At 43.3% G+C, this 26823-nt stretch overlaps 1 protein-coding gene across 2 annotated transcripts in view; it reads left to right on the forward strand.

The window, feature by feature from the left end:
• Positions 1 to 23600, forward strand: part of FOXJ2 (forkhead box J2) — a 32627-nt gene extending 9027 nt beyond the window's left edge. Inside the window, exons 2-11 of one of the 2 annotated variants that reach the window (XM_081876335.1) lie at positions 8634 to 8989; positions 10347 to 10421; positions 11209 to 11277; positions 12700 to 12840; positions 13111 to 13306; positions 15438 to 15758; positions 17403 to 17504; positions 17673 to 17873; positions 19530 to 19628; positions 21205 to 23600. In XM_081876335.1, coding sequence (XP_081732461.1) covers positions 8657 to 8989; positions 10347 to 10421; positions 11209 to 11277; positions 12700 to 12840; positions 13111 to 13306; positions 15438 to 15758; positions 17403 to 17504; positions 17673 to 17873; positions 19530 to 19628; positions 21205 to 21284 — 1617 coding nt within the window. In that variant the 5' untranslated portion in view covers positions 8634 to 8656 and the 3' untranslated portion in view covers positions 21285 to 23600. Of the gene's footprint in view, positions 1 to 8633; positions 8990 to 10346; positions 10422 to 11208; positions 11278 to 12699; positions 12841 to 13107; positions 13307 to 15437; positions 15759 to 17402; positions 17505 to 17672; positions 17874 to 19529; positions 19629 to 21204 lie in introns of both variants that reach the window. The other variant, XM_081876334.1, reaches the window with a different exon arrangement.
• Positions 23601 to 26823: the final 3223 nt, after the last annotated feature.

The following is a 26823-nucleotide window of genomic DNA, read 5'->3' on the forward strand; positions in this document are numbered from 1 at the left end:
TTGTAAGTGTTGCTCTAATTATGGCTCTAACTTTTGAACACTTGACTCTAGTGCTTTAATTTGCCATTGCTGCGAAGAGATAGGGACCCTTTCATTCATCCCCTTGTTATGGTTAAACTGTCCTTTTAGATTTCAGAGTAAATGCTCATAAATATCAACCTTTTATGAGTGTTTACTAACAGAAATTAGCAACAGTGGTATTTCTTCCAGTGTTGGATACTCAGATACATAAGCTAGGCACCAAATGGCACCTTAAATCTAGGTTTCGGTTGCCACAATGGAATGTCTATTTGCCAAGGGGTTGGACTAGATGCCCCTCGGGGTTACTTCCAACACTACAATTCTGTGATCTCAACTATGTTGCTTGACTGTACCTTGCTCTTATAACAATTCACTTGTCCCAGTATGCAAGAAGAAGAAACATACACAGTGGGAACTATGGACTAAGGCAGAGGTTTCTAAACTGTGGTTGACAACCTGGCACCCAGATATCTCCACATAGTTGCAATTGGACCCATGCCATTAGCAAAATGCACCTGGCACCTGGAGAATTTCAAACACTGATTTCTGCAGTTTGGCCCTGATGGTTGTTTTTGCAACCATAGTACTCTGAAATCAGATATTACATTTATTATGTTTCATATAATTTTTTTGCAACTTAAAAAAATGAAAGCCAACCAAATGTATCTTTACAAAGCTGAAAGTATAATTTGAGGAACTTGGAGTAGGGGCCATTTAACCCTTTACCTCAGGTCATTTTCCCACTCAGACATTATCCCCCCCTCAAAAAAAAACAGCACGTCACATTACAAGTGGAAAAGTAGCTTGGGAGGGTATTTATATTTTGAGTGAAAAAACAGCTGGTGGGGCTAGAGTTAAGCAGCTCCCCAGGATCACCATTTCACTACTTTTAGGGTGTGTGTTTTTACTTTAAAAAATGTAGGGGCGAGGTTACATACACCTGTGTGTAGCATCTAGTTTGGCCACACTCTTCAGATGCAAGCCATAAATAATTTGTGATAAAGTTGCAAAATGTGTGTGCAAAAATCCATGGTATATGCTCTATCACTAAAGCTTTCTATCTGAATATTTTATAGTTCATTCCCCATGGGGCATCCAGAATTTTACAAACTGCAAATACTGTACAATAGGCATAGATAATTGTAGATTTGCTGGGGTTTTCCCAGACTGAACTGCACGTAGTAGTTTTCTTCTTTTTACTCCCATGACACATTGAGGAGGAGACTTTTATCTTCATCTGCTGCTATAGTGTCTCGGTTCAAATGTCAGCTCCCCGTTCCATTTAGTGGGTTTTTTATGTTTATTGCATCAAGTTCAAAATCCTTACCTGAATCTTTTGGGTCTTGAAATTTCTCACCGTCATCATTAATGTTCTCATTTCTTCCTACATTGTTGTGCTTCTCCCAGCTCTTTCCCTTTGTCAAGGTTTTTTTCTTTGTGTCTGCTTGTGGCATTCATAACACTGTTGTATTTGAGAATAGTCTTTTTATTTCAATAACTAATTCTCCTTCCTACTATCCACTTCTCCCAAAAATGTTTACTTTTTTGTATCATCTTCTAGGGCAGCCTTCCCCAGCCTGCTTTCCTTTAGATAGTTTGAACTACAACTCTCATCAGCCCCAGCCAGCCAGCCAGAGAATTAAGATGTGGAAGACTTCTTTAGCCTGTGCTAACTGACACTTGAGGCTCTAGTGGTCTTTATTTTTGAGTCTGTCTTACTTCTAGCCCTGCAGTGGTTGCAGATGCCCAGTTCAAAATGAGTGCAAAAACATTTTGGCTAGTCTTGGAAGGTGCAGCATAGCTAATCTCACAACCCCATAACAAAGTACTTTAATCCTAATCAGTTATAAGGGGGCAAAATAGTTCATTTAATCTGAACAGAAACTGGGACAAATTCCATAGTAGGAAACATTCTAGTCTAGTCCGTCACAGAAAACACAGGACAGTGTCTGATAACATAGACTTGTGCTTCAATGAATCTGTTTGTCTTTAAGCTGCCATAGAACATCTTTTATATCAAAATAGAAATGTATGGCAGGCATGACCACTAATCTCTCTGATGTTTGGTGTTTTCTTGGGGGTATGGGTTATCTTCTGAGGGTTTAGAAAAAAAGGGCAATACTAGTTGGTTTTAAAGGAAGGGTGTTGAAAAACAGAGATGAGTTAGTGTGGAATTAGGGTTGGGCAAAGCTCAGCACTAATCAACCCAATATTAAAAGTATACAGGCCAGGGGTTGTGTTCTGGGTCATTGCATGCTTGCGTGAAATTGCATATAATCTGAACACCGAATGAAAAAGCCTGCATCCATCCCTTTTTGTGACATTTTGGGTCACTCCTGGGTTTGGTGTGATGCATGTGTGTGCGGTTATGCACATATCGGACGTGCCTAAAATGGTCACTGCCTGTATATTGTTTCCTGGGCAGTAACTAATTGCAAGCAGCTCCCAACTTAGGCGGAGGTTACGTTTTGCAGGGAGCCTGCTGCAGTACATATAGCTTCCCACCCAACAGCTGTTGAGCGGGTTCCAAAATGGTTCCCATGTGCCATTTTGGAGCCCTCACGAGTCTTTTTTCTGGACTTTAGGCTCACTGATGTCCACTTCAGACTCAGGGAAGGGCCTCCTTATGAGCCACAAAGGCTTTCCAGCTCTCTCCTGCCATTTCAGGTTACAAGCAAATTATTTATTTATTTCCCGGCAGCAAGCATATACACGGTTGCCCGCAAGTTGATCACCCATAAGTGCGGGGAGGCCTGTATCTTGAAGGGCCAAGCTGAAAAATCAGTGAACACCTCAATCTGCATTTCAGAATGTAGCCTGCCAGCTAACTATGCTGCCACTGACACCACTGACTTCAAGTTCATGTTGGAATTTGATATTGTCCAAAAAAGTTTTTTGAGAATTGTCTTACATATTCTTATTTTACTGTTGACTGTGCCAGTCACCTCATGACTGCCACAAGGGTTTGGCATAACACAAAAAGAGAGTGCAGGCATTGCTGTTTCTGCCCACCCCATACAATCTTATGCTTACTGTGGGAAGGCAGCTACAACTTGCAAACTTTTAAGACCTTTTTCTTGGTCTTATCTGTATATACAGCTGTATAATATAAATTCAAATTGCATTCTTTAATTTGGTGTTGTTAATCTGAGATTAGTACCAGTGTGTCTTTTGACCATATCTGAAATATCTTGCATTTCTGATTCCATATTCTCAGTCTAAAATTAGTAGTTCTAGAACACTAAGAGTATGTACCAGAATCCTAGGATGGAGCATACCCATGATTCTTTAGAACAGATTAGTTACCCATAACTTCTTTTAAACATGTGTTGTCCTCACAGTGAGGGTGGTTAAACAGGGTTGTTCTTTTTTCCAGTCTACTTGTGGCTGAAGTGCATTTAGTAGTTGTTAATATGTATGTGAGAGTGTTTTTCATCTAGAATAAGAGTAAATGACTTTAGATGCAAAATAAGGATATGAGACTCTTTGTCCCTGCCTACTTGCCAGGCCTCAAACCCTTGATTCAAGGGTTTATTCTTAGTATAACTTGTAAAACAACCTGAAATACTTTATGGATGACTATTTAAAAATCAAATGATGTTTATTTTTATTCTGTGTTGTGGACATCCAGTTGCTTCAGCATCCTACGTATAAAGGAAAGGAAATTTGGAAAGCCACTGGAAAGTGGCCTGGAACCCCCTTGTTTTACCTTTCTGTTGGAAGAGGTATGTCTTTCCGTGGTACCAGGATGCTGTCTTCATGAAGTCTTGACACAAGTAGAGCTAAAATTCTCTTTGGCATCAGCATCTTCATGGATGAAGCAACTACAGTGGTCTTTGCCTAGTTGCATGTGACTGATGTGTGTGTTCACAGGCAGTAGAACACCAGGGATGAAAATGGTTATGGCCCAGCCAAATGCATTTTAAGGCATTCCCACCCGGAGACCAGTTCTTTTCCTCAGTTGTTGTCCAGATATTTATGTGGTGTTTTTCTAGTCTTTTTCCAGTGAGATCAGTGTTTGTAAAAAGAGAATTTGAACTTTATCTCTCCCCCACCCTGACCTAAATCCCCACCTATAGTATTCTCACTGTTAGATGCAATTGGCTCAAGCACTTATAACCTCTTATACCATTTTTTTTTAAAAAAGACTTGCACTCTCAAAGTTTCCTAGAAGTTCACAGGATGTTGGTACATTTTACAAATAGTTTTCTCTTAATTTACCTAGGAAATCCCCCATTATGTAGCAAGTACAGAGGTACCTCGGGTTAAGTACTTAATTCGTTCCGGAGGTCTGTTCTTAACCTGAAACTGTTCTTAACCTGAAGCACCACTTTAGCTAATGGGGCCTGCTGCTGCGCCGCCGCACGATTTCTGTTCTCATCCTGAAGCAAAGTTCTTAACCCGAGGTAATATTCCTGGGTTAGCAGAGTCTGTAACCTAAAGCGTATGTAACCTGAAGCATATGTAACCCGCGGTACCACTGTACTACCATGATTTTGAGTAATTCCATTTCATTTCCACACTGATAAGTGTGGAAGTGCCCAATATTGGAGGGACAAAAGGGTAAAAAATAGGAAATAATGTTTCAGTCTGTTTGCAGCCTCCAACTGTGCTGCAGTTCAAGCTGCCAACCAGCCAGCCTTGTAGTGCTGTTAGAACTTTCAGAAGGAGGGGAGTTTTCAGGAACGGAATAGGAAAAGAGACCACATTTTTTTTCTTTCCCACTCTTTTAAAAATTTCCCCGCCTATTCTGGAAAGGGCTCAGGTTTGTGACTGGTTGCCTTCCAGCCCTGAACCTGAGCAACTGATTCCACTATAGTGCATGCAGCAAGGTTTCTGGATAATGGGAAAGGACAAGAAAAATGTTATTTCCTCTTTCCACTTCATAAATAGCATTGGTAGGACAACCCCCTTCCTAACCATATATCCATACGTTTCCAATTTTAAAAGTCCTTTACCCCATGTGATGCTTGTCCTTTACCCCATGTGTTCTCCCCTTCTCGCTTTTAAATTCACCTTGTTTAGATGTCATTGTTATTTTCCTTATCAAATATTATATTTTTAGTATGTATATGTATTTGTAAAAATTGAAGAGATGACAAGCTACTGTATGACCCAATAACTATTAGAAAATGCAGTTAAGAAAGAAGATTTGGGATTAAGTTTATAGATAGTGGGTAAAATGTGTAGAGCTGCCAAATTGTTGTTACACAGATATTTGGTTAATTGACTCATTTACAAAATGTAATATTTTGTAAGGGTTTGTTTGATTGATTTATTAGATTGCTTACCCACCTTTCACCATAAGGTCCCAGGGCAGGTTATAACAATAAAAAGCAAGTGTAACTTGATGTGTCTTGTTGAGAGATGAGTCTTGTTTTTATCATCCACCTGGAACAATGTGTTTCAAGGTAACGTTCAGTCTTATACCCAATTTTTCATGAACATGAGAAGAATTTTTTCTTTAAGAAGATAAAGCTATCTGGTACTTGGAACTTCTACACTGCTTGCTTCTTGAGCAATGCTTTTTAGAAAAATGCTTCAGAGTCGGGGTGGGCAGGAGGTAGATCAGGATATATCAATGGCTTCTTGAATGATGGCTGGATGATTTGCAGTAGATGAGCAAGGATTTCTGACTCCCAATTTTTTAACCATAGCAACAACACAAGTTTTTCATCCCCCACACATTAGAATTTGAAAATCCCTGGTCTATAGTAACTCAGGTATAGTTTGTACTTTGTTCAGGTCATCCAAGTGGAGTAGGCAATTGACTCCGCTCAAAGCCATCATTTTGAATGGGCTCTGCCACCCCAGCTACTGTTTTGCACCTGGCTGGCTGTCCTGCTTATAACCTTAATGCTTTCATCACTGCATGTGAAAAGCTTCTCAAACCCTGTTGTGTGAATTCAGAGGCATGGCTTGCCATGGCAGGATGAGGCAAGGATGAAAGAATTTAGCAGAAGAGCAGGACAAGCAGAATACCACCTTCTACCAATCAGTGGCATTCACAGTGCAGGGAATCTGAGACTAGGGGCTGGATTCAGTTTTCACCCTAAGGTCACACATGTTAGTCACTGCACTCCACGATTTCTGGAGAGCAATAGCAAAATGGCACTTACATTGAAATGTGTTAGTTGTTTCATGCTGAAAGGTAGCGACATATTTATTTTTTCCCCCATTGCCTTTCTGAACCACACAAATTGCCTTGTGAACAGGGTTGTATATATGCTAAAATCCATGCAAATGTAGAAAAACCACAGAATGTGGTAGAGGGCAAAGGATTTGGTTCCCCTCAAATCTTGTCATGCGTATGTAATCTCATTTGTGGGTTAAGGGTTACCTCTTTCTTTGGTTGCAAGGGCTATCAATTGCTTTCTCTGCTCTTCCCTTTCAGTCCTTCCGAAACAGCTTCTCTGACTTAGAGGAAGAATACTGTAACATTGAAAGCTAAAACTGCTTCTAGATCCTGGAAAAGTCAAGAATGTCCTTGGCTCTTTTATGGGGAATTAGTAAGAGAAATAACCCTATTACAATAATTTGTTGGAAAGAGATTATATTTAGCTTAATGAGATAGCATTCCTGATATCAATAGGCTTGGATTGATATTTACCTGAATACCGTATGTTTTAAAATTGGCATTTGCCTCTGACAGGGGAATTAGGGGTGATGGACTTGAGCCCCACTAGACCATTTTAGAACTTGGCACCATTGAAATTATGATTTGGTAAATCATCATAAACCTTTTAATCCTATAGTAACTTACTTCAATGCTGATATGGCTCAAGGGGTATACATAATGATTGGCCAGTGGTATTCATACATCATTGTACAGTGGTACCTTGGGTTACAGATGCTTCAGGTTACAGAATCCGCTAACCCAGAAATAGTACCTTGGGTTAAGAACTTTGCTTCAGGATGAGAACAGAAATCGCGCAGCGGCAGCGGGAGGCCCCATTAGCTAAAGTGGTGTTTCAGGTTAAGAACAGTTTCAGGTTAAGAATGGACCTCCGGAACAAATTAAGTACTTAACCTGAGGTACCACTGTATTGTCAAACTGACCAGTGTTTTCACTATATGTACCCCTAACACAGAGGCAGTAGCACCAGCCCACCATTCTAAGGTTGTTGTAAAGACTACTGATAAAACATATGTGAAATACTGTTAAAGGTTATGAGTGTGACAAGCAGGTCTAAGCTAGCAGATGCATACACGTTTGAGAGCGTAATGGAACAAGTACTGTTGAACACTTGTGTAAGTCCTTCAAGACCAGATAGGCTCATTTTGTGTTGTGAAAGTAGTGGTAGAATACATTGAGTGCATACATGTTTGGATTGGGGCAACTGCTCCCTGTCATCCTAGAATACCTGTTTTTTTAAAAAGAAACAACTAATTGTCATGTTCATTCTCTGATGGGTGTTTCCTAGCCTCAGCTGGACTGCTCACAAGAGAAATAACCTGCAAGGGAAACTAAACCTTCCCCTCCAGGTGGTCATTCAGCCACTACTTGTCTGCTTATTAATTAATCTGTTAGCTGAGCTTGTTAGCTGCCAGTCTTTTAAATGTATATGAAAGTTCTGTACTGGAGAGAAGTGTTGTTACAGAGCTATCCCTTTTCTTCCATCGAGGTGCCCTTCCCCTAAATTAGCTGGGTAATAGCACAGATTGCAGAGTTGATCTCAGAATCTTTGGGCGAGTGCTATCCCTGCCTCAAGCAGTAGATTTTATTTAACACTAAGGGCAAAAGAATGAGAGCCAGACAGATGCAGCTCATGAGGTAGAATCTAGCAGGCAATGCTCTTGTGTAGCTGCTGCTCATTTCATGGGACTTGTGCACTCAACATGGCGGCTTAACCTTTCAAGGCATATTTCACTCCTCTCATGTCAGAAGCACTGTAATAAGAGTGGTGGGGGTATTTCCACCCTTCTTTTTAATTGTAAAACAAAGCAGTCATGATATGCATCAGAACAAAACAATACTTACAGGCAGTGACCATTTTGCATGTCCAGTTGACGCATGGGTCCTTTTGGACCTAAAAGAGGGTGGAATGGGGGCAGTGGTTTAATGGGGTGGGGTGGGGTGGGCTTATGTGTTCTGCACTGATGCACGTGGGGGCCAGGAACGGAACCCCCATGTAAAATGGTTGCCGCCTATATCCAGAACATCACTGAGAAATACAATTTAAATGTCCAAATATGGGCAAGTGACTATGATGCATTGTAACTAACCCACACAAACTTCTATGAGCTTACCTGTGCTCACCTGCATGTTGCAATAATTTGTGGTTCAACTTCTTTAGCACTTCCCTTTCTTGTTGCCTGGAGAGGAAGCTTACTCTCCATAGGTAAGGAAAAGAGTGACTTTTATACAAGCCTGTTCTAACTTCTCTTAAGTCTGGCTCAGAAAGTTATCATCTTGTTCCTGACCTATATACAGTAGTTCTTACACATAACCAAGCAAATGCAGTAATGTCTGTGGCTTTGGAAACTGAGCTATTGGTGATGCAGCTTTTGTTTGGCCATACTGAGGTTTTTTTCCTTGTAGGAGAAAAAAATATATAATGTGATCATATTTCAACAGCCCCATCTATCTGTATCTCTTTCTTTCTCCACAGTAGACACTTTTGCCTCCAGCATCATGGCCTCTGATCTGGAAAGCAGCCTCACTTCCATTGATTGGCTCCCACAGCTCACTCTGCGAGCCACTATTGAGAAATTAGGGGGTGCCTCCCAGTCAGGTCCCCCAGGGGCCGGTCGGAAGTGCTCTCCTGGCTCCCCCACTGACCCCAATGCCACCTTGAGCAAAGACGATGCTGCAGTCCACCAGGATGGGAAGCCGCGCTACAGCTATGCCACTCTGATCACTTATGCTATCAATTCATCCCCGGCCAAGAAGATGACCCTCAGTGAGATCTATCGCTGGATTTGTGACAACTTTCCCTACTATAAGAATGCTGGCATTGGGTGGAAGGTAAGTAGACTTGGGCATTCTCAGAAGTTCATTCATAGGAGCAGAAGTTCCAGCTTCTGCTACTATGAAAATCCATTCCCATTTAACGTTATATTGTATGATCACGCCATGAATGTGCATGGTGTTTTATAGGCTGAATGTAACACAAAAACAAATTTCCGCCTCAAGGTACTTACATTCTAAATTTTGACCAGAGGGGAGATGAAATTTTCCCATACGAGTGTTTCAGTCTTCAGCTTCTCCATGCCTCTTCTATACGCTTGAAGTCCATTCTGTATCTTTAAAATAGATAACATTGATTTCATTTATTAATTTCTTCCCATGAAACATCCTGAAGCAGTCAACAGTAAAAACATCAGCAATAAGTACATATATAAATATAGTTTCTAGTTCAATGCAGATAAAGAGGGTAATAATAATCTCCACTTAGGAGGCTTGGTGGAATATGAGCTACAGATTCCTATTTCGAGTCACAGGCTCTCTTCTGTGCCAGTGGTAGCCAGCCTTCTTGGGGCTTGTGCCACAGGCTAAATCAGAGCATGTGATTGGCCATAGCAAATATGCAGTCCATGGCATTTCACCATGCTAGAGGTAGGTGGAGGTACACGCCATAACTACCACTGTGTGCTGCAGATTAGTCACATGTGTTTCATGCAGCCTTAATTCTTCCTGCAGAGTAAAGGAGAAATTTAGCTTTTCGGGGTTCGGTGAGGCAGTCTGTGCTGTAACTTTTGTCTGAGGAGCTGTGGTGGGGGAACTTTCTGCACTTTACTCAGTTCCTTCATGGGGGACCTTCTAGAGGCCACTTGCCAGGGATGTGCAGGGCCAGAGGAAGAATTGGGCAGAGAAATGCACAGCAGGCTACTTTCTAGCAACACAAAATCTAAGGGTTTCTTCAGTCACATATGCCTCCATCTTCTGGGCCTACGGTTCCCCATCCCTGGAGTAGAACATTGGTTCTAAGAGAAGACCTTGCCTTTTCTCTGTTCAGGATTTCCGATTGTGTAGGTAAGAGATGCAAATCTGCATCCTGGTGGGGAGATTGGAACTGCTCTTTGGGGTTGGAAGCTTGGCTGCTGCTTCTCCAAAATACCACAGGTGGGATGACTTCCAGGGCAGCTGTGGTAGGTGGAAAGAGGCTGCTTAGCCCTCACTGTTCTTGCCTGCCACATCCTTCCCATCCCACCCAGTACTCCATCTCCTGCTCCCCCCCTCGATGTGGCAAAACAACAACAACCACCATAGCTGTGCCTGGGAACTCTGGCTGAGGGGAAAGCAGCAGTATTTGGGCGAGGGAGGTGATAAGGGCATGGGTGAGCAGCCTGCCTGTTAGCTATGTCATTTTTTTCCTCCCTAGAACTCCATTCGTCACAATCTGTCTCTGAATAAATGCTTTCGAAAAGTGCCTCGCCCTCGGGACGACCCTGGAAAGGTGAGAGGGATCAAGCTAGATCCCATCATGGTGGGGAGGTGTTTTTTTAAACCAATGTTGCATTGACTTCTAAACCCTCACTCCTGCTTTTGGCAGAAATTGGACTAATGTGAATGAACAGATTAAGTGAGGACATAAAATATGCAGGCAAGTTGAAAATTCTGCTGCTCCTACTCCAGGCTAGAGCAAAGGTTTGTGTAAAAGTAGGGCATAGGTATTTACTGCTCTGCTGAAGAAGCAAGGAAAGAACATTCAGGTTTTGTTCTTCTGTATCTCTCAGTAATAGTAATATTAATAGTAATAAGTAATAAACTCTACTGTGGATGAAATAGCTCTGACTTCTTCGGTGTGTGCACATTTGAGAAAGCTAAGAGAAAGCAGTGGGCCTTTGTATCCCAGACTGTAATATGTGTGTGCATGACCCCAGAACTATCCTGCAACAGGAGCAAAACATCACTTTTTAAAGATTTTACTGCATTTCTGCCCTGGTCATTCTTTTTCATACTTTTACATCAGAATTGCTGTTCTGGTCCAACCTGTTCTTCCCAAGAGTTTATTGGAGACTGAAGGAGTATTGGGATTGTGACATCACAAAAAAGTATCAAGGATGATGTTGCAATGATGTTGCAATGTAAAGAAAGGACCTGTCTTGTGCTGCAAGAGTAATTGATAAGCTGTGGCAACCTGCATGCTCTTTGGTATTATGGGTTGCACTGCTGCTGTTGCTATTGCTGATATCAAGGGTTGGTTTTATACTCCTTTCACCAGTATATCTTATTCTTTGCAGGGTTCTTACTGGACCATAGATACCTGTCCTGATATTTCCCGGAAGAGGCGTCACCCACCAGATGACGATGTGAGTGTGGCTCCCCATTCCTACCCTCAAAATCCAAAGCATTTGTGAGATGATTAAGAGATCCACTTTTTCCAAAGGGCATGATCCTACATGGCACAGAAGTAATGCATTGGTCATAAAACTCAGGCTTCTGCGAGCCTTCACTTTCATGTTTTTTTAAAAGCAAGTTTGTAGCCTTTATGGGCTTGAAGCAATGTTTGTCAGTGCATGAGCAATGTCTCCTGAGATTTGGAAATAGAGAAGAATTGCATAAGATTTGCAGCAGCGAAAGGAGGGAAAGGCTTCAGCGCCTTGCCCCCTTTGCCCTTTCTTCCTCAGCCTGCTCCATTATTAGCAGAATCAGAATTATTATTATTTAAATAGCAAAATACATAATAAATTATACACATGTGCTTAATTTAAATTACTTTAATTTTGTTCTTTTAAATTATTAACCTAATGATTAATAACTGTATTAGCTATATTGCTCCAAAAACAGCATAGATTTATTAAATCATTCAGTAGGGCTGCAATGTTTTGCTTGCATTCTTGTGCACACACGCCTTGGAGTAAACCCCACTAAACAGAGTGAGACTGGCTCTAGAGCAAATATGCAATAATACATTAAATTAAAGGGTTAAATTAATTAATTAAAAAACTTTTAATCACCCAAAAAGATGCTGCAATTAATTGTACAGCAATTTATTTTTTATAAATATTATTTTTAGTACAAGTGCTTAAAAGAAGCATTCCATCTTTTTTTGCGTTCAGTGGGTGTGGGGGATGCCTCTTCTAAGATGATGCCTGTTAAAAGGTAAAGGACGCTGGACAGTTAAGTCCATTCAAAGACGGCTATGGGGTGTGGCGCTCATCTCACTTTTCAGGTTGAGGGAGTGGTGTTTGCCTGCAGACAGCTTTCTGGGTCATCTGGCCAGCACGACTAAACCTCTACTGGTGCATGGAGGACCGTGACGAGTGCCACAACGCACAGAAATGCCTATTACAACACATACACGCCTCATCTAAAAACAAAGAAAGTGCTTTGTGCTGTAGAAACACTGTTTTAACCCATATGCAGATTTAATTGATAGATCAGTTAATTAATCAATTAAAACTTACAACTAATCACATAAAATTTATTTAATTGGAAAGTTCATGTGTTTATTTCACAAGAGGTTTCTGAGGTTCGTTCAATAGTTATGTCTTGGCTGGTGATCTTAAATTGGCTCACCGCATGTGAGTCCGTTGTTTAACCACTAGACATGGAGTTTTAATTTCCCTCCTGCTCTAGCACATTGCGTGGCAGGGGACGCTCCCCTTGACTGCCATACTTGTCCCTATCTAGTCCTATCAATTTTCTGTCAACTCTAGAGTGAGTTGTTTCTCTGCAGTTTTACTTCTCTGCCCATGTGTTTCTTAAGCGCATATTTTCCATCTGTTCAGCTGTCCCAGGATTCCCCAGAGCAAGAGGCAAGCAAGAGCCCCCGGGGGCCTGTTTCTGTTGGGGCAGAATCATCGCTGTCCCCCGAATCCACCCAGCAGCTATCCTTGCAAAGCACACCGCCTATTGGCAATTACAGTCAGGTGAGTCGAGGGTAAGAAGAGGGAGAAGCAGCGGAAAAAGGCGGCTGCTGAGGGGGAGCTGGGAGGAGGGAGGAAGAAAATGGGAGAAGGCTATTGAAAAGCAAAAAAGGACATGGATGATGAAGGGAAGGGGAAATGAGCTGTGGCACAGTGGCATGCCTTGGATGTGGGCCAGAGCTAATAGCTCTGAAAATGGGGGAATTGTACATATACAATCCCTGGTTTCAAAAGGCTAGAATTCTGTTTAATACACCTGTTTATCTTCAGCAGAGCACAGGGCCTGTGGATGTGGCAGCAACAGTGGCTGGCGGTCAGAGCCGTGAAGGTCCAGATGTGCCACCTCCACATTACAGTAACAGCAACGACTTGAAATTCTCCTATTCTGAGATCAACTTCCAGGACCTGAGCTGGTCCTTCCGAAATCTCTATAAATCCATGCTTGAGAAATCCTCCTCATCCCAGCATGGTGAGTAACAGTGCCAGGTATGATTGGGGGGTTGGGAGAGAGAGAGAGGTGTCTGCACCCCAGATAATCATCTTAGAATCATAGAATTGTAGACTTAAAAAAGGGACCCTTGGGAGTCATCTAGTCCAACCCCTTCAATGCAGGAATCTCAGCTAAAGCATCCATGACAGATGGCCATCCAACCTCTGCTTAAAAACTTCCAAGGAAGGAGAGTCCACCACCTCCCAAGGGAGTCCCTTCCACTTCCAAACAGCTCTTACTGTCAGAAAGTTCTTCCTGATGTTGAGGCTAGAATGAGGCCCCTGCACTTTAAGAGCCCTTCTCAACTGAAGAAGTTGGCCTGCTCTAGAGAAATCCTATGTCCCTTTTTTAATGAAACCTCCTTTTTTGTAGAATGCATACTGAATTAAAAATTGCTACAGAACTATATGCTCAATAATGGATTGAGTGTTTTTGGCTGACCTCTTGGGTTAGGGACATGCCTATGCTGTAGGGAAAGGGGAAAGATCAATAGCTAGAAATAGGTTGCAGAGAAAGATTACCGTAATTCCCCGTATAATTGCCACAGATTTTATGCCTCTTTTTGCCCCAAAGTGGGGTGCAACCATTATGTGAAGCAATAATCTTATTATTACTAAATTTTATTATCACTAAGCTATCGCAGGAAGATGCAGGTCTTATCATATCATGTGCCTCACTCAAGGCAGCTATGCCCATCTGCACACTTCACTTGCACCTATGGAAATGCAGTATAGTATACTGACATGTGCACTGAGAATGCTAAGCTTGTGGCTTGCAATGCACAATGTGCAAGAGAAAAATGTGTATCCATAGCCCACTGGTGAATACATTGCTGCTCTGTTTAAGTGGCAGGACAAACAGAATTATACCATGCAATGAAAGGTAACCTGGTTTTTGGACTGAAAAGCAGGGTGCGATGGTCATTTGGTGAAATATGGTACTTGTTTCCCAACTCCAGAGTAGGGTTGGGCGATCCACATTGTGGTGTATCACCAGCCAAACATTGTGGTTTGGCGATGCTGAAACTAGCTTCAGTTGCCCCAGCCTGCGAGGCACTGGGTGAAACTGCCACAGCTGTCACCGCGGGAGCTGAGACACTTTCACCCTAGGGCCAGTGGCAGCTGGCCCCAGGCTGCTGCTCAGCTGAGGGGCAGGAAGGCTCCAGCTGAGCGAGCCCCATGACTCCCCAAGACAGAGTGAGCCCTGTGACGGAGCCTGACAGGACTCCGTTTGCAGGACTCCCTCTGCCTTCGCTGGTGTGGGGGGTGGGGCGGGTGAGCAGCCCCACTGCAGCTTGTTGCTTCCTTGGCGTGCTGGGTGCTGGTAGCAGAGGGTCTCTGGAAGCAGCCGTGTCACCCACAATATACCACTGAGTGAAGCCATCATTGCGGTCTGCCCCTCATAACAGTCCTGGGCGATATATCAATATATCGCCCAGGCCTACTCCAGAGTACTTTGCATTCTGTTAATCAGTTACTGCCACTGGGGGGCAGCATCTCATGAAGCTAATCTTGTCTTTTGTGTTATTCGCGTAGAAAAGGGGTGAAAAATTCTGGACCTAAGCTGCTGTTTAGTGAACATTGCTAGAAATGTGGTCACTGAAGTGCTAATGGCTTGTTTTATAATATTTGGGGTACTCTCCTCATTTCTAGGAAAGGTATAGAACTGATGTTTCTGCTACCTTTGTGTATTTTAATGCAGGAGTGGTTAACCTCAGTTCAAGGGCGTGATTTGCCCCTCCCATGCACACACAGTTTTTTTCTGGCTGTCCAAGACCTTGCCAATGTTGGCAGCCGCAGCAAAATGGTGAGATAGGGATTAAACGTGGGGTGGGCAGCCGCAGCAAAATGGTGAGATAGGGATTAAACGTGGGGTGGGCAGAGCCCAGTTCCCAGATAGAGGTGTTCACTGCCCCCTCTGCCAGTCATCAGAAGGAGGGCCATAATATGCCTGTGTGTGTCTTGTGTGTGGATGCATAAGTGCATGTACCTGATAAGAGAGTGAGTGGCCATAGTGGCCCCTGGAGGGCTGGGCACAGGTGAATGTGGCCCTCCAGGCTAAAAAGGGCCCGCCACCCATTTTAATACTTTCCTCTTAATCCTCCCTTCAGATTTCTCTTCCCTCCTGGGTGACATGCAGCCCTCCAACCACAATTACTATATGTACCACCAGCAGCAGGTGCCCTCCTCGGTGGGAGCTGCACCCCCCCTCCACACTCCAACCTCAGAAGGCTGTCCATCCCAGGGTGGCAAGCAGCAAGGAGGTGACAGCTATGGCCCCCCACCTGTGATGTCCATTCACCCCTCTTCAATGCAGCATGGAGGATATCACCAGCATCAGCACCACCACCCGCACTCCCATTCACAGCAGCAGCAGCAACAACAACAGCAGCAGCAGCAATCACAAGCTTCCATGAATAATGCTAGCTTTGGTGAGTTACAGAGTGGGCAAACTGACAGAAATATTCATTGAATGAAGGACAGATGGACTAGGCAAGGCTGAAAGTTTGGAGTTGAGGAGCTTTTGGCACGTTCCTTCTGAGCAAATCATGAAGGGCCACATCACAGTTTACACAGTTTACACAGTTTACCAAAGATAGTCAAGTGTGAATGTGGAAAAACACACTTGTGCAGGCCTGCATTGTGCAGGAAGTCAGAACTGACTGCAGCTCTCTTGATTGTACCCTGCACTGGGCCTTGGGTTTACTCCAAGGTCCAACACTATCACTGTAGGCTCAGGTGGTTTTGACTAGGAGTGCCTATATCTAGCTGAGGCTAGTTCACCAGCTCCAGTCCCTTTTGGACAGAGATGATACGGTCACAGTACACAGTAACTTATGGACTGGATTGTTGCAATTCACTCTCCATAGGGCTGCCCTTGAATACAACTCGAAAACTTCAATTGATCCAAATGCAGCTGGGGTTCCATTTAGAACTCCAATATAATCCCTGTTTTAAAACAGCTGCATTGGTTGCCAGATAGTTTCTGGGTTCAATTCAGGGTGCTTACGTTAGCGTTTAAAGCCCTTAACAACATGAGCCCCAAATTTCTGAAACTATCTTCTTCCCTTCAGATCCTCTCAGGTGTTAAGATAAGCAGTGGGGCCTTCTTGCTAGTTCCACTGCCCTCAGAAGTTTGGGGTGGCGGGGTGGCAGCCCAGAAGAAAAATTCCCTGGATTTGGAAAACCTAACTCACTACAGCAGTTGCTAATCTCCTTTTCCTGAGCAAGGTTCTGTAGCTAGTGGTCGCAGACCATATCCAGGCACTTTTGGAAGAAACTGATTTTCCAGATCCATTTCAGTTGGGGTTTAGGCACAGAAGCGGCTTTGGAAACGTGTCCCTGTTAATTCTTCTTGACCTCTCAATGGCTTTCGATACCATCAACCCTGGTATCCTGGAGCAACTGTCCGAACTAGGTGTGGGTGGCACCGCTTTGCGGTGGTTCCAGTCCTACTTGGCTGGTCATTCCCAGAGGGTGTTGCTTGGGGGATGTTTTTCAGCCATGTGGAACCTTCAATGTGGGGTCCTGCATGGCTCACTCCTATCCCCCATGTTGTTTAACATCTACATGAAACCGCTGGGTGGGGTTATCCACAGGTTTGGAGTACCCTGTCAGCAGTATGCTGATGACACTGGGCTCTATTTCTCCTTTACATTTGAACGTGAGGCAGTGGAAGTGCTGGGCCAGTGTCTTGCCTTGATAATGGACAGGATGGGAGGCAACAAACTGAAACTCAATCCAGATAAGACTGAGGCACTGTTAGTGGGTGGTTCCCTAGACTAGATGGCTTTAAATTTTGCTTTTAACTGCTGGGTGTTTGTGTTTATATCTATTATTTTATTAGCTTCAATTTTTGTAAGCCATTATTGATGATAAAAGGAGCTTGAAAAGCTTTGAATGAATTAATGAATAAAACAGGGAGTGGCTGGGTACAGAGAAGAGTTACGTTGTCATGAGGAGGTAGGTTGTTCAGTTCAGGATTTTAGAGATAAATGTATTAGGCATGTATTTGGTGTCTAATATAAGGTATGGGGGTACACCCTGTTGACTATTTTGTGTCCCCCATTTTTCAGCATTTCCCCCTGAGTGGTGCTCCAACATAGATTCCCTAAAAGAAAGTTTCAAGATGGTGAATCGGCTGAACTGGTCTAGCATTGAGCACTCCCAGTTCTCAGGTGGGTCATGTTATGTTATTTCCTTACACCCTTCACTCTGGTAGAGGGGGAAAGGGGCCCTTCAAAGGCTTAGAGTGGGAAGTAGAGATATAGAGAAGGATCTCTTTGGCAAGAGTAGAGAACAGTGACGCCTAGTTTCTTACCTCTCTCTTTCTCTGGCCCCTGCAGAGTTGATGGAGAGTCTGCGCCAGGCTGAGCGTAAGAACTGGACTCTAGATCAGCATCACATTGCCAACCTCTGTGACTCCCTCAATCACTTTCTCACCCAGACCGGTCAGCTCCCTCACCTGGGAGGCCCACAGCAGCTTCCCCGAATCTCCGAGTCCTGTGCCATGAATAGTGGCAAACAAGAGCAGCCCATGAACCAAGGTACTCAGCAGGGCTTTCTGGGTGGGGACCTGCCATGCCAGGACAGTAGGTGAGACGGAATCAAAGAGGTGTAGCCACACCCCCTCACGTGGCATCGTTTCTAGGGATGGGGATAAAAGGTTCAACAAAGCATATGTTTTTGTCACATCCAGTCTCCGTCTCTCAGATTTTCCCTAACCTTGATCTGTTTTGCCTGATCCCTTAGTATGCAGGGGGGGAAACAGAAGAGTGTAGTTTGAGGTGTTTGAGGTGCCTGTACCATTGCCAAAAATTCTGAATGTTCAGTGCCCAGAGTATATCTGAGCAATGCAAAGATGGTAGCAAACACATGCTGCAATGTTGGCAACTGCCATTACCATAAAGGAGTTTCCCCCCACTTACGGTAGGCTCAGATTTGCACAGGATGGATGGCTAAGCATGTCCAGTTCTTTGCCACTTTACACAGCTAGCAAGTGTGTGTCTGTGCATACTGAGAAATACTGTGTTTTACTGAGAGATGAAAATATACCTCATGAATGGGTGCATGTGTGTCTGTTTCAAAAGGGCCAAGACATAGTTTATCAGCCTATCTCAGCTTTTATCATTCTGACTAGTGTGAAAGACTCAAGGAAAACAATCAGGGACCTGATGACCACTTCTTAGCAACACACAGCGGTTTTAAAACAAGTTATAAGAAAGCATTCTGCAAAAGCTAATTCACAAGTCACCCATGGAACACATGGAGATAAGAAAGAAAGCCTTTGCTGAAAAGAATCAGAAGAATTCACAGAGCTTATACAAATGCAAAGACATATTTGCAGTTATCAAAGGATGTTCAGGTTGCCCCATTTTTCACTGCTAGAGTGAGATTGCATGGTATGAATTTATTCCACAATTCAGCCATTTCCAAAGAGTCTTCTGTTGTCCATAAAATATGAATACTGGGCTGCACATGCTCATTATGTTGCATGGATAGAGATCTGATGACACATTGTGTGAAAACATCTACATATTGTTACCTCTTCGACTTCAAATTGCACCCCACCACATTTACTCTAGTGCAGTAAAGTCATATGAATAGCATAGGTTTGTAAATAACCACTTACCTGTAAAAAATGCGTCCAGTTAATCCACGATGGAATTAATTATACAATGAAAGACTTGTAACAGTTTTCAAAAATTACTGAACTGGCCTAGTGGGCTAGTAATTTTTGTGGATTTCTTTGCAAAGCTGAATTAGTATGCTTTTAAAAGAGCATTAAGATAAAAAGAGGAAGTCTTTAAGAGTTGATCTAGCAAATTTATGTCAACTTTGTAACTATAGTGCTCAGCCATGGCTAGTGAGGTACATGAATTCACATACAACAAAACTGAAACCAAAAACAGATCTGTGTTTTGTAGAAAATGCAAATTGTACATATATCTTTTTGATTTTTTTTATGTATTGAGAAAGTTGCTAATTGTTTTTCATATTTATATCTGGCAAAGGAGCCAAACCAGTTGAATGATAGAAACCATCCCTGATTTTCTGTATCCCAGATGATGCTACAGATAAACTTATAGGAAGACCTGAGAGCATGTGTAGAAGTCACATATCCCACCTTAATCGTTTGTGTTTCCAGGTTGCAAGCAGGTAGCTGGGGCTATTGATGGTTCTTTTCCCCTTTTCTCTGCTAGTGAACTCTTACGGTCAGCCACAGCCTCCCCATCTCTACTCTGGGCCATCTCCAATGTACCAGATTTCCACCCAGGACACGCCAGGGTATAATCGTCCAGGTAAGGATGAGTTTTGAGATATAAAAAGTTGAATAATTTCATTTCTGGCTTGCTCCAGTGTCTAGCTGGCAAGTATAAATCATCTGCTTTCTGCTATCATCTCTTTCCCCAAACATATGCAGATGATTTCTAGCAAATGTTTGAGTTAGGTGCTTAGTTACACAGGCTAAACCACCCACACATTGCTTGGCCCAAATGCTTAGTTACTACAGTGGACACTTGTGTTACGTTACCTTTGGGTGATGTAACTTTCGGGTTCTGAATGCGGCAACCCCGGAGGTGTATACTTCTGGGTTTCGCCACGCATGTGCAGAAGCTCTCTATCGTGCCGCGTGCATGTGCATGTGCAGAAGCGGCGCCTCTAGATGCAGACTTTTCGGGGTATGTACGGACCCCCGGAACGAATTAAGTTCGTATCTGGAGGGTCCACTGTTCTACAGGTGTAGAATGGAAAGACTAAAAGTGCATGGGACTGGGAAATTTAGAAAACAAAGAAGTACACAAGTTGAGGGGCTAATATTTACCTGTCATGTGGTTGAACGAACTTGGAAAGGCGAAAACTGGGTTGTCTACTGCAACCCAAGAGGGGCACTGCCTGTGATGTGCTAGTCAGCTGAGCAGACTTACCTATTAGTTCCAGTGAAACCCAGTGTCCCTGCAGACACGGTTTCTCTTTCTTACCTACCGGACAACAAAATCCACCAGGGCCTTGCAGAGTCTAGTCAAAATGCTGCTTTCCTTGCAATTAATCTCCAGTTTTATCCTGGGTTCTTTCAAACCTTTCAATTCATTTAAACATAGAAAAAAATATCCTTTGGGAAAGGGGCCTCTGCATGAAGGAGTCCTGAATAATTCTGAAGAAAATGACAAACACAGTTCAGATACAAGGAGTATGGAGAAGATTGAGACAAGGAAAGGGTCTAACTTAAGTTAATGACAGGGAGAAAAGCCGTCTTCCACACCCACCTATAGAGCATCTGAAAGCAGAGCAGCCTTCTGGTGTGATCCCAAATGGCTGTACAAACTATGGATACAGTATACATCCAGTAACAGGGGAAACTTACCAGTAAACCTCACTTCAATCTGAACCAGGCTTTTCGCAATGAGTCATTATAGTAGAAAGACACAGGTAATGTGTTTTCCTGGGTCTGCCTAAGTCATGCCAGCTGTTTTACCACAGGGTTAAAGCAAAGTCCACGACTCAGACCTCATTCTAATGAGGTGATCTCACCTTTGCTGGAAAATGGTTCAGCTTGGCCCTCTCAGGAAATGCAGGATATGCTTTTAGGCTCAATCCATTCACTCACAAGAGATAACAGACAAAGTGTTGCTTGCATTAGATATGACATTGGATTCCGGAATTAATTGAAGCAATTGCAGCCTCCTGTTTAAGGGCCTGAATATGTTGACAGTCTCACATATGCCACCAGGGCCAAGCCAAAAACACCATTTGGGGGCATGTGCAGAGTTTCAACTGAACTGAGCTGCTCTGTAATGATCACAGTAGTTTATTATCAAGAATTCTACATAATAGACCACTTGTTTCCTGTTTTCTTCCTTTCTGCAATGCATTCAGGTCATCATCTGGTTCCACGGCCGCCTCCAGGTGCCAATGAGGAAATCCCTGATGATTTCAACTGGGATTTGATCACCTAGCAAGTTACAGACTTGATAGCACATCCCTCATGTAGGGTATGGGAAGGGGAGTCTGGGGTTTGGATCACAAGACCAGCACCTCCAGCCTCTTTCCTTGCCTGTATATAGATATATATTCTCTACTTCCGCCAGAGAAGCTGCCGCAAGATGCTGCCGAAGATAATCCTTCCTTGCGCTCCCTGTTTTACCTTATTTTCTTCTTCTTTATTATTATTATTATTATCATCATCAATAATAGTGCACAGCCCTTCTGCTCCATCTTCCAGCTTCGGATTTTATGTGTTTACTGGCACCCTGTGTGGGATGGAGGGTAGGAAAACTGTTTTTTGGTGTTATGAGAAGACCTCGGAAGGAGGAATTCTTGAGGGCACCTTTCTCTTCCTGCATCACCTGCGTTTTAACAATCCCGCTTTCCCTTCAAGGTGGCCAGTGACTCTGTTTTATTGGCTACAAAAGTGAGAGAGCCCCGTGAATCTTGAAAGTCTGTAATAATTATGTTCTTTCTTAAATGTTGTAAAGGGGGGGAGGGGAGGGGAGGGTTAGACCGGCGTTGAAAGGAGGTCTGTGAACTTTCTCACACCAGCAGGAGCAGCAGGATTAACAAGTGCACAGAATATGAGGCTCTGGGTGTGGAGAAGAGAAGAGCTGGAATATTGGAGTTTGACAGAGACAGGCTTGCCTTAGTGGAAGGTGAGGACTTCCCTCTAGCTGAAACATTGTGATTACGAGTCTGCTGCTTGGTAGGGACTGAGTGTCGTGTATAGATGATGGGGGGCTTTACCTTTTTTCTACACTGCCTTTTTCAATCACTGCCATTTTGCACTTTCCCCCTCGGCAGACGATGAAAGCTTGACAGGTCTGGCTTGTATCCGCATCATGTGGCTTGGGTACCAAGATCGAACCAGAATCCTCAGGGCTTGTCTTATCACAGTTCCGCCCCCCTCCTGCTGCCTTCTCTCATAATGCAGTAAGGCTCTTATTTGAATATGCAGATAAGACATAAAAATCAAGAAGTAACTTCTCTACCCTGCAAGGTTTTGTTTTTCAACTCCTGAATTTGACTTCCTCTCAATTCTCTAGAAAGTGTTGTGGCTTGTGATGCAAGAGTAAGAGCTGAGGGTGTCTTGTCTGCCTTATATAAAATAAGCAACTAGTGGTCCCTGTTTCGTGGATAAACTTAAGGTGAAAGGAGGAATGTAATGCTGAGCAGAGCTTGGTGGGTGGAGGGTTTAAAGCTTTCTGGTAGAGGCTAAGTGATTGTGGAATATCTCTGTGAAGAAGATGCCGAAAGTGTATAGCTGGAATAGGAGGGAAAGTTGGAAGGGCCCTTCCAAGTCACGTGGGGTCAGGAAGGGCAGAAGTTCAGTTGTATGGCAGTCCTTAGGAGACAAGGAAGAAGAAGGGTGCCAGTGTAGGATTGAATTTTGAACTGGATCTGGCTAGGTGACCTCTTTGCTGCTTTGTTTTCAGTTTCTAGTGTGACTCTCTTTTGCCAGACCTCTTGTTAATCTGCATACTCTTTCAGCTGCAAGCCTGCTTTGTGTGAAGAAGAAACTTAAGTTGGAAGCAAAAAACATCATAGGAAAGTGCTGTGCCCGAGGGTGGGAAGGTTCTGTAGCACTGCTTTTAACTCACTGTTCCATTGGATTTTGGAGGGAGGGAATTTTTGGTTGTTGGGGAATGGGGCCATCATTGTGTGTACTGAGAGGAGTAGAAAATCCCTGAGCTGAATTCCTGGAGGAGTTTTGATGGTTGTCTACACTGTCCCAAGATGAGAATGATGTGACCAGGAACAGGAGATTCTTGTTGGCGAGTGTCTGTGGAACACGCTGTAGAGATGACTTCTCCTCCAGATGCCAGCTGGTGCTTTTTACAAGAAGTTTTCGAAGAATAAAATCCACAGAAGGTGGAGGGAATAAAAGATCACTCCTATAGGTATTTAAAGGCGCCTTGTTTGCATATGTAAATATATGCCAGTCAGTGTGCAAATGAGCCACATCCTCCCTTTTGCCTCTGAATTAACTGCATCATTCTCAAGTGGGTTAGTATTGGAATGGACACATGAAGTCATAGACTCAGCACTGGAATTCTGCACTGTGAGCAGCTGACACAGCCTGTCCTGGAAAAACAAGGGTCAGCAGCACAGAGGGCTGGCCGGCCAGCCTGCCTGCCGCGGAGAGAGATTCCTCGCCTGCCCCCCCGCTTCAGTGCAGCCCACAATGCTTTATGTCAAGGAGATGGGAGAGGGGTGTGGCCTCACAGATTTATTTTTTTTGCATGCTTTCTTAATTAAAAAAGTGAATGTTTATGGTTTAATCCCTTTGGTGCCCCTGTTTTAATTTGTCTGTGGCAACTCGTAAGGTGCAACTCACATCATTGGGCTGGAATTTGGACAAAGGAAATACAGCCTTGTTCTTACTGAAACAAAGCCTGTCATTTTACATATGCTTGATTCCAGTTTATTCCTTACATTTGTACCACCTCATGTTACACCCAGAGCCCAAAGCCATCCCTTCGTGCAGGGTAGTGTCTATACGGTGAATTTTGCAGGAGCACAGAAAGTGCAGAATTCAATGTTTTGAGAAACACTGCTTCCTTTTTCTTTTTAAAAAATGCTTTGTCCGTTATGATTTTAAAGATATTATTGAAATTGGGGGCTGAAATCCTAGAATCCAGGAAGGTGGTTGAAAATAGTTTATTTCACTAGGGATGTGGCTTGAGAGCCCTTGCATTGCTCCTTCTCATTATTAGTAAAAGCAGAATAAATTATACAGAATAATACAATACGATACAAAACAATAATCTTTATTGTCATTGTCCCATACAGAACAACGAAATTGAAAGAATCTACATCAGACATTCAAAAACCAACAATCCTGATATCCCAGCCTGGTTAGCCCCCTAAAAACTCTGATACCCCATAATTAAATACAGTATACTCCCATAGAGACTACTTTACACTGCGTTTAAAACCAAAATCACATTTGGATAGAAACTGTTTCTCAGGCGGCTAGTCCTAGTCTTTATAACCCTGTACCTTCTTCCAAATTGTGGAATAAATTATGTAAACAGAGATAAATTACAAACCTAGACAGAGCTCTATGAGAGCAGATGAAGTTTAACTTTCATCTCTTCCGGCATCTTGATTTCCACAGTGGCCAGCTAGATGACTCAGGGAAGCCCATAGGCAGGGCATGAAGGCGGCAGCTCTCTCTTGCTCATCCTCAGAGGCATGCCGGCTCTGGTCACGGAGTTTCTATACAGACATCATGACTAGTGGTCATTGATAGAATCATTCTCCCATGAATTTGTCCAGACCCCTTTGAAAGCCACCTAAGCGGACAGCCATTAGCAGTAAATTCCATAAACTGATTATGCATTGGGTAAAGAAGAACTTTACATTGTCCTCAATTTATTGCCTTCTGTTTAATTGGATGGCTCTGATTTTTAGTTCCGGTAACTCACAACATACACACGTTTCACTTGTGCACATTCAGCTTTACACACTTGGCACCTTGGAAGTCGAATGGAATCTGTTCTGGAAGTCCGTTCGACTTCCAAAATGTTCAAAAACCAAAGTGCAGCTTCTGATTGGCTGCAGGAAGCTCCTGCAGCCAATCAAAAGCCACGGAAGCCCTGTTGGATGTTTGGCTTCCAAAAATAATTTGCAAACCGTTTGGGAGCCAAAATGTTTGGGAACTAAGCTGCTCAACTTTCAAGATACGGCTGTACATGATTTTGGCCTTACCCCCTGGTGAGTTAAAAGTCGTCTGTATTATCATAAAGGATTACATACTTTTATAAATATTTATTACGGATCAATGTTCTAGGACATAGAATTAGGACCTTATTAGTCCAGAAGTTTGGTTTTTTTAATAATGTAATTAACACCGCCTTGGCTAGGTGCAACAGATCTTAATCGCAGTGTAGAAACAGCCCTACCAAGATATTTTAAAACTGAGTTGAATCACTTAAATTTGTTTGTTGTTTTTGATATTTGTATCCTACCCTTCTTCTAAGGAGCTCAGGCAACATATTTGGGCTAACCCTGTTTTCTTTTCACAGCAACTGTGTGAGGTTCAGAGAGTGAGGTGGCCAGGGTCATTGCTGAATGATCCAACACTAACAGTATTCATTGCACCACAGTAAATTTCAGTAGAGGAAATTTTGTTGGGTGAGTTGCTGTAAGAGCCTATCAGCAGTCAGGAGTTCTAGAAGCCATCAGTGCAGGAATCTACTTTTGTTCTTAAATTTTCTTGTATACAGTACAACTTCACAGCTCAAAGACCTTCAGGTCCACTGCTGCAGGAAGCTTTTAGATTAGTCAGTGATGGGTTCTTCCTTGTTTCAAAGGAGTGACAGAGTGTGATCCAAAATAAAAGTCATGAGTGGAGACTTCTTTTTTTTGGCACATTATTTTTGCTGAGCTATGCTATTTATTGAGCAACTTTGACTTTCAAAAGGGAACTGGTCTTTTGAGCATAGTTGAGAAAGGCTGGGTGCAGTGATTGGGTGGAGCATGATGCACATATGGAAGTCAGCTGACTTCCTTGCTGATTCGAGTTTAGAAATAGACAATTTGAGCCCAAAGGGCTTTTCATCAGACCTGCAGCATTCAAAGGGAACCATGTTTTGCACTTAGCTACTTTCTCCAGGACATGAGCAAAGGCTTCTGTAGCCCCCTTTTCTTCAACATGCATACCAACAGGCTTTCTTCAAAGCTTTCCTTTTAGGTATATCTGCTACATACTGGTGGGCCTGGTGTACACACACAACAAATGAGGTGGTAATGTTTGGATTGCATCATTTTAGAACGGCCAGGGGAGGGAGTGCCATTTTTGTATGTTTCCCTAGGTTACTTTTCCTTGCAAGGAGAAAGAACCTTTTTTTCATTTTCCTTTTTACTTGCGCAGAGAATGTATTTTTCAAGTGCAGGGAAGCATCCAGAAATGCATGTCCGGCAGTGGCCTAGTCCATTTTCTTGACTCGTTTGTCAAGAAATGTAGATCAGGCACAGAGTTCTCTAACCATCTCAAGGGGGGACACTTAACAGAGGCTCTGTCAGACTTATTCCCATTATGTGAGGCCTACGCCTCTGCCTCCAGACTGCCTCTTCTTGGTGCTGCCCCCATAGACAACCTCAGACACTTGAAGGGCCAGCCACCTGGCCTGTAGACAGGCACTCCTCTCCCATAGCCTGGTGTCCTCCCTGTGTCACTAGACTGATTAGGACTTGTGGGAAACATTTGGTTCCTGGTGTTCTGCGAGGGCCTGTCCCTATAGACCTCAGTGGTTCAGGAGGTTCTTATGGGGCTCCTGTGTGACAGCCTCAGGCACAGTGGTTTCTCAAGATTGAGCAGCCAGCTGAATTCCTGGTTGGCTCCTTAGCTGGTGCATCTGCAGCCCCAACTGGATCTGTCCTGCTGCTGGATTCAAAGGTTACAACAAACTTTGACCAGGCAGACCTGCTTTGAATGCCTCCTCAGCCACAAAGCTCACTGGGTGACTGGGCCAGTTGCTATCTTGCAAGCTAACCTAC

This window comes from Podarcis erhardii, assembly GCF_964252035.2.
Source record: "Podarcis erhardii genome assembly, chromosome: 9".
Classification (NCBI taxonomy): Eukaryota; Metazoa; Chordata; class Lepidosauria; order Squamata; family Lacertidae; genus Podarcis; species Podarcis erhardii.